The sequence below is a fragment of the Lutjanus erythropterus genome, chromosome 20, assembly GCF_056507025.1.
Source record: "Lutjanus erythropterus isolate fLutEry1 chromosome 20, fLutEry1.hap2, whole genome shotgun sequence".
Classification (NCBI taxonomy): Eukaryota; Metazoa; Chordata; class Actinopteri; order Lutjaniformes; family Lutjanidae; genus Lutjanus; species Lutjanus erythropterus.
Genome location: NC_139336.1, coordinates 31,446,425 through 31,458,127, shown reverse-complemented (window position 1 = coordinate 31,458,127; position 11,703 = coordinate 31,446,425). Strand labels below are relative to the sequence as shown.

Sequence of the window (11,703 nt, the reverse complement as noted above, 5' to 3'; positions counted from 1 at the left end):
GTTCTATAAGTACAGTCATATAAAAAAAAAAAACTTTGGATGGGATGCTTCATTACAAAATAAAGTGACATTAAAATAAGCAATAAAATAATAATAATAATTTTGTTTTCATTGCCAATATTTCAGTTTCAAGTTCAGCTTTTGTTTTAAAGTCCCATAGGGTAGATTGTTATAAACGCAGTGCCTCTGTCTGCCAGCAGAGGGCGACATTGTTCCGTCTCTCCTCCTTCATTAACATGTAGAAAAATGGCGGACAGGAGCTGTGGAGGCTGCATCGGTTGAGCTGCTGGCAGTTTAAAAACAACAGAAGGGCACGCAGTCACCGTGGAAGGGGGCCAGCTTGTAGGGAGGGCACTGCCGTACGAGCAGGGCAAGGTTAATCTGTGAACTGGCAGAAAGCTTCATTTATTTTTTTTCCTCGAAACGGGAAGCCAGAGGCGAGCGAGGAGCCACGAAAACAAGTCGGACATGAACGGGGTAAGTTTGCTTGTTAGGGCATCACCAAACACAGGTTCAGAAGCGCCAATGAAAGCTCGTGGAAGTGGATTAATTCTTACTTTGAGAAGGAGACTAACGTGTTTGTCCGCATTTAAATTACGGTATTATTGTATTTTTGCTGTAAGTTGTAGTTACAGTAGCTACAGTGAGCCTTTTTGTTGAGGAGTGCTTTGCTAACATTAGCTGGTTACATGTGTCTGCTAGCTGAAAACAGCAGCTTTATTTCTGACATCAAACGACAACAAGAAACGCAAGGATTTGACTTTTTTTTTTATAGTTTTTAAATCAGCTGTTAAAATACATATTAGTTGTGCGTTAGATAATGAGCTCAGAGGCCTGTTTGTGGCTTCACTGTGGGTTTAAAGGGACTGATGAACTGACGGATTGTGGGTGTGTGGAGCAGCATGGTGCCCTCCTCAGGGCCCCACCCACACCACTGCTGGACAGTAACTGAGTACATTTACTCAACTACTGTACTGTTTGTACTTTACTCGACTATATCTTTTCTATGTCACTTTTGTACTTCATCTGCACTACATTTCAGAAGGAAATTTTGTACTTTTTACTGGGCCCCATTTGTTTTTTTTTAGGACTGCAGGATATGGTAAAAAAAATAAATAAAAGATACTGTAAACGTTTTGACGGATATTGCGTTTGCAGTATGATTCATGATTACTGGGAATGATCATCTTTGCGTCACAGTTTTAATTTTTAATGAAATAAAAAAACTAGTAAAGTCGTTAGAGCTCCATCAATTAAAGTGAATCACTAACTATTTTAATGTTTGATTAATCAGTTTGAGTGAGGGAAAAAAGTCAAAATTCTGTTTTCAGCCTGTTAAATGTGAATACTTTCTGTTTTCTTTGCTGCTTTATGACTGAAACTGAATATATTTGGTTTGTAAGCAAATAGAGAATTTGAGAACAACTCCTTAGGCTTTGGGAAACTACTAATCAATTAATAGAGAAAATAATTGACTGATTATGAACATAAGCATTAGTTGCATCCCTAGTAAAAACTATTAAAATCATGAGAACAAGATTTGAAGGCCAGGACAGCTCTGCAGCATTACAGCACTTCATTATAATGCTGTTTTGTCAACATTATGTATAATTATTAATTTACACACATGAAATTGGGAAATTTGCTGGGTTGTAGGGCTGCACAGTTTTTCGCAATTTTATGGAAATTGCAGTATGGTCAAGTGCAATATCCAAATTGCAGAACCAGACCCAAATCACTTTTTTTAAAGGAGGAAAAATGTGTCAGAACAACATTATATTAAAGTACTGTAGTGCTGCTGAGCTGCTCTGGCTGACAAATCTTGTTCTGGGTTGCCATTCAATTCCATACCAGCCCAAACTGGGCTTTTAGTGTTTCAGTTTGTACTACATTTCCACACACAAATGAAAAATGTTTCTGTGTACTTTCCACATTTAAAACTCATATCTGGGATAATATTTGTTTAAATTAATGTAGCTTTTCTGGGAGTAATAAATGTGCACATCAGCCAATTATATTGGAGAAGCTTAAGATGGATATTTTTAGCTTCTTTGCAGCAACTTCCCACCCATCAAATAAAATGTCTTCCTGTGAATCATCTCTCCTCCAAGTTTAGCTTTGGAAGACTCGGGGGAGGCATCTGTCTTAATTTAATTAATTTATGTACATTTCTTGATCATATGTTTGTTTTGTCAGTTTCAGAATCAGAAATACTCTATTGATCCCCGGGGGGGAAATTGTTCCTGTTCCCAAGAATAGAAGTGTGTTTATAAGCATATAGAAATTATAAGAATTAAAAAAAAGATGCCAGTGTGTTGCACATTACTGACGATTAAACAGTTGAATTATTGTTCATATTACCATATTGTTAGATTAATATTGTGCAGATGAAGATGTAAATAAAATGTTGAGTTAAACATAAACACAGATATGCACTCTTCACCATGTTAATTATTTGTTCTATGTCCTGTTCTTCTTTATTTGAGCTTTTAAGTCCCTTTTCTCTCTGCATTCACAGGAGATTGTATGCAAAAGCCACTCAGTCACTGTCTTAAGCTGCACCAAGTCCATATCACCAGTTCATGATGAGAATACGATCAAGCTGACACAGGAGGGAAGATGCTCTCCAATATGTTGCCAGCAGAACGATACTCAGAGGCAGGGAGAGGGTAAGTCATCTTGGCTGCAGGTCCACAGTTTGATCTCCAGCTGAGGAGAACAGGCCGCTATTTATTTTTGTTTTTCAGTAGATTATGTAATGGAAGGCGGCGAGAAGAACTAGAAACACCACGATTTAATACTGTCGTCATTTCCTCCCAGGCAGGAGAACAAACACCATCAGCACCACACCAAAAGATTCAAAGAGCGACTTCCCAGAGATGGAGAGCAGCTACAGCCAGTGTTCACCCTGCTGGTCAGATGAACAGCCGTCGCCTCCGCAGCTCTACTGCCCTCAGACCTGCCTTCGTTCTCCCACCGAACTCTCCCTGCCCCTCAGCAACAGCTTGTCTCACACTCCGCTCCACGCCAACAACAACAGCAGCGCCCTCCACGGCCACCAGAGGAGAGGAGTCCGCCTCAAGGTCAAAGGAAAGAAATCCACGCTAAGAATGTACGCGCAGCGTGTCCTGATTATCGATGCAGTTTCACATCTCGTCAAGGGAGAAATCTTACAGCGTGATGGCGTGATAGTTGTTCATAATAGTTCTTTTGTTCCTCTACAGTGCAGGAGGAAAAAACTCCCAAAACCGAAAAGTTACTGACTTCTATCCAATAAGACGAAGCTCAAGAAAAAGTAAAACAGAACTCAAGGTAAGATAAATTACTTTTGTTATAAATATTATACTGTCTGTACTGGGATATTGGTTGGGATTGCTATTAAATTCATATGTTACCATGTTTTTTTTCCCTGTAAAATAATTTTTGTATTATATTCGAGTCCTAAACAACAGCAGATATTCTAGAATGGTTACAGAGGAGGGTTGCAACTTGTAGACATTTTCCCTAATTGAGCATTCTTAACATTAGCGACTAATTAATCTGTTAATTGTTTTTTTTTTTTAAATGCATAAACTGTGACAGCATTACACAGCCAATGAAATATGCTAAGACGTAAAGGTCTACATAATAAACACATATACTTGAATATCAGATAACATGCAGAGCATTCTCATAAAAATATTGTTACATTTCTGTTATAGTTCAGATCTTGATAGCAGCTTGATTAAATTCTAAACGACTGATTTATCGATCATCAATTAAGCATTATCGCCTCTAGTAAAGAATGATCCAGTTACATTAAGGGAGGGCAGCATTATGCATTTCTTTTGTTTTTGAAATACTTTTTATTTATTGACATATTTTGTCCATGCATGCACTTTCATCACTGTGCTGCAAACTTTTCTCATTGTGCAGAATCAATTGCAGGAAGACAAAGAACATGCTGAAACACAGGCATCATATATAGGCTTGTATTCTATATTTTTTAAGTGAGGAAAGAAAAGCATAACAAAGAGAGATTAAAAAAAAAAAAAAGAAAACCCAAACAACAAAATAATAATGGTAAAAGAAAATAATAACAGAAACATTACAAAATATTATCACTGTCATTATTACAACCATGATCCCCGTGATAGCCATTGTCACCAATAACAATAATAATGAAGTTGATTTCAATATGTGTTTCTTTGTGGCCTGCATGTTGCTAGGCTACCAAGTTTCTATCAGTCTGTTTGTAGCATCTTTCAGAGTTAGCTTCCACTTCTTAACTTAGTTTCTGACATATTGTAGAATCTGTTTTTTCTTATTTTTGCCAAAGTGGTAATTAATTCCATACGGGTGGAAACAAGTCAAAAGCATTTCTTGTCCTCACTGCAGAAACAGAACAGAGCTGCGTGAAAGTCCCGTGGATTCATTGATTTGTGTGAAGCCGTAACCCGAGTCAGTCCTCTTCTGCAACACCCAACCGCAACTGGTTATCTCTGACGCCTAACCATAACCTTACTCAAGATGAAACCCAAAAAACTTGGAGAAGTAGCACTACAGGAAACAAACTGATGGAAGTCTGGGACTGAATCATCTGTGAAGCAGACAGAAATTACCAGTCTCATAATGAGGAGCTCAGAGAGACAGTTTGAAAAAGGCTGTCAGAGAAAATCGGCTTTTAAAGGAAAGCGTGAAGTTTTTCATGCTGCACTTTTGCAACTGAAAAGGCAAAGCTGCAAGCATGACAACTTGATCTTACCTTTGGACAATTACTGTCTTAGGGAAGTTTTACCAACCAGTCTATAAGGATAAAGACTTTATCATCTTCAGACTGTTTTTAAAAAAAGCAGTTAAATCTGTAATCTTATAATGTAGGTCGTCTTATATTTGGACCAGTACAGTTCTCTGATCCTGCTTGTGTTAAATTCAGTGTTTGTATTTCCAGTGTGGGTGTTTTTGATGTGTGTTTGTGTGTTTGTGTGTGTGTGTGTGTGTGTGTGTGTGTGTGTGTGTGTGTGTGTGTGTGTGTGTGTGTGTGTGAAATCCAATCTGCTCTGTTTCAGTAAAACCATCTCATGTTCCTTTTTGTTACCAGTGTGAAGAAAAGAAGCACATAGACGATCTCATCACAAAGGGAATAGAGGAAGGAATGGAGGTACGCTGAGTTTCTTACTTCCATTTTTAAGATCTGAAGGGGACAAAAACATGCATGAATCACTCGCTATATAAGCCCGCATCTTGATGACATGTTAGGACATACTCCTTTCCTACTTTCTAGTGTTTGCACACATCAACTACTCAGGCTTCGTTAATCTAATATATTTGACTGGAAACTATGTATGTAATGTTTTATGTGATGCAGCTGTCTAGATTTGTGTGAAATGTTTGTTTCTGTGATACTTTTATCTTATTTTATGTAAAGCAATGGACAATAAAGTTAACTCAAACTCTAAATGTACTGAAATGGAGACCAAAAGAAACCAAACATGGAGCAGGAAAAAACTTCTGCTGAGGTACATCAGAGCAAACGGAGTTTTGGTTCAAGCGCAGACAATGAAGATGCACGAAAAATGAAATCAAAAAAGATCCCATAAGTTGTTCAAACCTCTGATACTTGTTTGCAGGTGCAGCATATAGAAGGAAAGGGCAGAGCAGTGTTTGCCACGCGGTGTTTCCAGAAAGGCGAGTACGTGGTGGAGTACCACGGAGACCTGCTGCAGATCACTGACGCCAAAAAGAGGGAGGCCGAATACGCTCAAAACCCTGCCACTGGCTGCTACATGTACTACTTCCAGTACCTCTGCAAAACTTACTGGTAGGATAAATCAGCCCATATTTACTTTTTATAAAGTACAAAAGCATTTAAATTAACTGCCAGTGTTTTACTGGACAACATACTACAGCAGACATGTTTTCCAAAAATGTAAACGTAGGCAAAGATTTTGCAGTTGGCCTCTAGTGGTAAATGTTGACAGTTCATATCAAAGAATTCTGTCAGTGTGACGGTTACAAAACCTCCCAAACAGAAACTGATTTTGAACCAGAGCACTTTTATCAGTTTGGTTTTTGAAACTATTTTTTCTATCAGGTTACGTAACCAGTGACCAGAACAAAAGCCCCACACAACTTTCACATGACAAAAGTCACATTTGTCTTTATAGTTCGCAGCTTCCTTTTTAAATATTTTACTCAGGTGTTTTCATTCGTAGTGATCACCATCTGTTCTTTACTTTTGTGACATTTTAAATTATGATGCTGTTGAGGGTGAAACACCTGCGCAGACACGACTGATGTGACTCATGTTTGCTTGTTTTCCACAGTGTGGACGCCACAAAAGAGACTGGCCGCATGGGTAGGTTGATAAATCACAGTAAAAACGGAAACTGCCAAACCAAACTCCACGACATCAACGGCGTCCCTCACCTCATCCTCGTCGCCTCTCGAGACATCGACGAGGGCGAGGAGTTGCTCTATGACTACGGGGACCGCAGCAAAGCGTCCATCGCGGCTCACCCGTGGCTCAAATATTGATCTTCAAAAAAAAAAAAAGAAAGAAAGAAAAGGGAAACGTACGGCAACACTTGTGTTTCTCATTAGCTAGTGTACAAAATGCCTTAGAAACAGAATGTGTACCCTTTTTGTTCCAATATTGAAGAAGTGGGAGGGAGGGGCGGGGTCTTATGTGTTCGGTGGCGAGGTGGGGGGTCGATGGGGGAAGTTATCACATTTCGATTGAGGTCCATCTGCTTTGTCAGATGACATCTGTACTTTTTATTTATGTGTATATGAAACATTCTGGTTGTTTTGCAGCACATTTATTTTGTACATTTTGTATTACCTATAGACCAATGCTTCTACAGCATGCAGGTGGTAGTTAATGCTCTGCATTTTTATACTGCTTTTTCTTAATTAGTAGTTAGCAATACTTCTATTTATGGCCCCTGAGCCCTTTTGGATCAGCGAGAACTATGAGATGCAAATTACAAACCCTTTTTAAAAACAACACATTCTGTTCAAGTGGAATTTGATTTCTGCCATTGAAACTCACACAGTCTACTGTTATTTAGTGGAAGTGTAATAGTTTACCAAACTCATGGTTCAGTTGGCGTTTTTGGGTCTTTATTACAAAAAAAATTAAAGTATTTTACTTTTTGAATTGTTAAATAAAGTAGCATTATACTAATTACATAAGTATACAGAAAAAATTGCTCTTTTTTCATGCTTTATTTTTAGTTTTAAGCCTCTATTGTATTTTTTAATATTTAAGAAGCACATTGCATTTGAATTATCTTGTAGTAACGGTTCACATAATACAAAAACAGTGTATTCTGTTATGTAAGTTTAAATACAAACGTGTATAAAAGTTTGTTAAGTAAATATCTACTTATATATATATAGACTCAAGAATTAGTTTCTCGACTGGTTTACAGGATTATCTTGTTAGTTCTCAGCTGTTAAACTTCCCTTTTAATTTCACTTAAGTACAATTTCTTCAACTCACGTCACTGTCAATATTACTGCACTATGTAGATATATTTATTATTGGCTTGCTGTTGCAAATCACAGGGTGGTTTTAAAGGAATAGTTAAACATTTTGGGAAATTATGTCTTTCCACTTTCTCACAAATAGTTAGATGAGAAGATTAGAGTCACTTTCATGTCTTAATATGTTGAATATCGGAGCTTATCAGACTCTTCACCCACCAAATCTTAATTTCTATTTTCCTTTTTTCTGACCGTCAACTCTTTACCTTGAGTCCAGTGTAACATGCTCATCAGTAATGGCTGTTAGTGTGTTTGCCATGTCATGCTGGGAAGAAATTTAGCCTCCTTGTTATATCTTTCAATTGAATCATGAAGAAAGAAGAAAAGCTAAAGGGGTAGTTTGGATTTTTTTTCAAGTGGGGTTGTATGAGGGTACCTATAAATATTCAGTGCTGTGGACAGGAGCTGCAGAAAATGTATTTTAGCTACCTAAAAATTTAATATCAGTTTAAGAGTACATAAATTTAGAATATTTTCACCATTTTACTTTACCATCGGACAAGACAAGACATTCCAGTGGGAAGCTGAAGTTATATAACCACCAGACTCTATTTGCAAAAATAGCAATTTTACCTCACAGAGTTGCTGGTCTACTGCTGCCTTGATCAGTTAATTTGTTTGTCCTGTTGTGTGACTTTGGTGAATCCAAACCAAACTTTTAGCTGACAGAGGTTGCACAGTAACACAAAAACACTAACCAGTCAAGGCAGCGGTAGACCAGCAACTCCTGTGTTCTGTGAGGTAAAATGACTGTTTTTGCCAGTGGAGTTTGGTTGCTTTTAAGAGTGTAATATTTGGCTTATGTAACAGTGGTTTTCCCGTTAGAAAAGGCTGGCTGATGGGATGGTAAAGCTGTGAAAATATTCTTAACACTGTACGCTTAAACAAATATATTTCTTTTTAGGTGGCTAGCATACATTTTGCTGCTGACCCTGTCCACAGCAGCACATTGCTACGCTTCCTACACCCGTACTCCTGCTGCTAAACCAGCTGCTTCCTCTTGTTTCCAGTCTTTATGCTAAGCTAAGCTAATAGCCTGCCGGCTGTAGCTGAGTGGTAATGATGTTCTCATGTAACAAGAGAGAGAATAATTCTGCTTCCCAAAATGTCAAACTCCTCCTTTAAAGAAACTACCAACCAAAACAGGTTAAAGCAAATGTCAGATTTATTTTATGTTTATTCACACGGTTCAACACAAAAACCAGCCTCTCCAACCGTCGTTGGAGTCCAACAGAAAGTGGGTTTGGTGAACTCTTACACTCCTGCTGTACGTTGCGGATCTTTGCAGGTTTTCTACACATCTGTTCTTCCCGCTCACAGAACTGTCATATTGTCCACAACCAGATGTTCCATGTGAAAGTATTTAACAGCTGAACCCCCAACAGGTCATTTTGTTTTTAACTTTATCTTTTAGTAGCTTTTTTTTTTTCCAAATGTGTTTTTCCATGAACTGTAGTCAGAAGGTCAAATTTACCTCAAAGAGTTCTGGCAGCGCTCCAATTACGCATTGAACCAAATTATCTTACTTATCCTGAACTGTTTGATTTAACCTGATCTATAAAATCAATTAGACAAATGATTATTTTTCTCTTAGCTAATATGTATATGATAATCTTTATGAAAATTTTCAATTCTAGTAAATCCGATCCTTCATATCCCACTTAAATATTAACTGTTTTTAGCTTGAATGACGACACTATTTTGGTCAAATCACCAATTATGAACTACCACATGCAGTACAGCAGTTTCTGGATAACACAACAGACAGAAAACAGTTGAATCCTCATCTATTGTATCACCTGGAAGTGTTCAAATCAGAATAATACATCCATTTTAAAGCATTAGACAGGTGATATTCTGTATTTTTGTAAGTCAACAAATCCAATGAAAAGACCAAAACCAACAATGTGATACTTGGTCTTACTAGTGCTACTACTGCTGCTTTTGTCCTCCAACATCTGAGAGAAATATAAAAGTTCCTTGTAGTAGCTTTAAGAAAACATCTTTGTTTGCTAGAGATCCCCTCAAAAATCATTAAATAAAAAGTAGAATAATGTAAAAATCATCATTCCCTCTGATATCGCAAGCCCTATAGCCATCACAACATCAGCTATTAGCTCTGTGGAGGGAGAAGAAATACACAGTAATTGTTGGTAGATACAGTAGCTGTTAGTTTTGGTCTTTTCATGGGTTTTATTGAGAGAACAAACATTTTGCAACATCACTCATGCTTTAAGTAAAAACTAAAACATTAAACATTAAACAAACAGGAGTTTTTAACTGGTCAGATTCTCCTTGAAATCAGATGAAATGAGCCTGTGTTTACATTTTTCCAGGCAGAGTTACAGTGATTAATACATTAGCCAGTTAAAATTGAGCAGGAGGAGATTTTTATTTAAATAATTTTCTTTTTGACGTTCTATTTGTGTTGGAAAAACTACAAAATCAACACTACAGGGTTCAAAATTAACTTTTTTGTTCACAAACCAAATGGCTCGTGACTGTCCAGATTTTACAAGCCACGCAGTAGATTACCATTGGGTTGTTTTTTTTTTTGGCTAGTGAGTGAAGCAAATCTACCAGCCACTTACATATTTTACCAGCATTTGGCTGATGGCTGTTGCTTATTTTTGACGCTGGTCAACCTAAAATGAAAGTTCCTTTCAGTCGCTTTAAATACATTAACAGGAAAGGCTATAATACAATTAAAACATGTACATTTACAAGCTTTCAACCTGTGATTGTATGAATTTAGTGTTTCAGTACAAACATGATGAATTCAAATGTAATATTTTATGTGTCTCCCATCGAAGTAGCAATTTAAAACAAAAATCTCTCAGTATCATTTAGCAGGATCATACATTCCCTTTATTTTCTCTTACAGCACTTTCTCTCCTTAGAGGTGCTGTCTGTATTATTGCTAATATCTAAGTTATAATAGATTTTTATTATAAGTTTGGTGTTATTTTGGCGAATCCTTTGATTCCATCTTTAAAGAAATAGTTTGATGTTTTGGGAAATATACCTATTTGCTTTCTTGCCGAGAGCGAGATAAGAAGATCGAGACCACTCTCATATCTTTCTGTTTTAATATGAAGCTACAGCTACAAAATTATTAGCTTATCTTAGCATAAAGATGGGAAACAGCTAGCCTCGCTTTGATCGAAAGTAACAACATTGATCTACTTGCATATCTAGAGCTCAATAATTAATTAACTTGTTATATGTCATTGTGGTAGGTGGATTTTTTTTTTTTTTTGGAAAGAGCCAAGCTAGCTGTCTTTATGCTAAGCTAAGCGAATAACCTCTTGATTGTAACTTCAGATTCAAATAGCAATATGAGCATGTATGGTATCAATCTTCTCGTCTGACTCTCGGCAAGAAAGTGAATTAGCGCATTTTTCTTTACACCCTCTGAATTTCATTTTTTACTTATTTGTAGCAGGTTTGTTTCAAAATTATGCTAAATAGAGAGACATGGCAGTCGTACCAAATGTTACCCATCCTCTCCTGATACGTTTCTGTGGCTGTTTACGTTGTGAAGGAGGTTTTCCATGATGGTGTTCAAAACAAAATAGTGAAAGGATGACGAAGTGCAAAATATTCAGTATATTATTGAAATCCAGGATTCTTTTGAGTTCCTGATTTAATTTTATTCAGATACCACAGAAAGAAGTTTCATCAGTGTTAAAACAAAGAGTCCAGTCGTGTGTGTGTGTGTGTGTGTGTGTGTGTGTGTGTGTGTGTGTGTGTGTGAGGGCGTTTCAGGAAAAATCCAGTGTGTGTGATACAAAAAGATTTGACACTCCCTCTGCCGCCTCTGACAGTAGCATCGTGTCACACGTGTGAACATTTCTCAAACCAACACGTCACATTTTGAATTCTTCCGTTCTTCATGTAGAACTAATGCAATAAATCCTGAGGGGCAAAACTGACCTGTTGGCCATTTTAGGACATAATAGATCTTTGCTGTTGTAGCGTTGAATAAATCTTAATGCTGGGGTTTAGGCATCGATGAATAAAGATGTAATATGCAAGTAACAAGAGTGGGCTTCTCATTTCTTCTTATATTACAAGACATTATTGTTTTGAATGAGTAAAACAGTTGCATGACACTTGTTTTTTTGCTTTTTGAAATTCAAGACTACAATTTAACTCAGGCATCCTTCGAGC

The 11,703-nt window shown here is 37.2% G+C and overlaps 1 protein-coding gene across 1 annotated transcript; it reads left to right on the top strand.

Annotated features, from left to right (window-relative positions):
- The first annotated feature begins 209 nt into the window (after positions 1-209).
- kmt5aa (lysine methyltransferase 5Aa) lies at positions 210-6,988 on the top strand. Its single transcript, XM_084746349.1, has 7 exons — positions 210-477; positions 2,519-2,669; positions 2,821-3,112; positions 3,225-3,312; positions 5,081-5,140; positions 5,610-5,800; positions 6,306-6,988. Exons 1-7 carry the CDS (start codon positions 469-471, stop codon positions 6,514-6,516), a joined length of 1,002 nt encoding a protein of 333 aa, XP_084602475.1. The 5' UTR covers positions 210-468; the 3' UTR covers positions 6,517-6,988.
- The last annotated feature ends 4,715 nt before the right edge of the window (positions 6,989-11,703 follow it).

Coding starts and splice junctions, on each gene's coding strand:
- kmt5aa (XM_084746349.1), top strand. Junction 3,113..3,224: donor AAGAAATCCACGCTAAGAAT/GTACGCGCAGCG, acceptor GTTCCTCTACAG/TGCAGGAGGAAAAAACTCCC. Junction 3,313..5,080: donor AAAGTAAAACAGAACTCAAG/GTAAGATAAATT, acceptor TTTTGTTACCAG/TGTGAAGAAAAGAAGCACAT.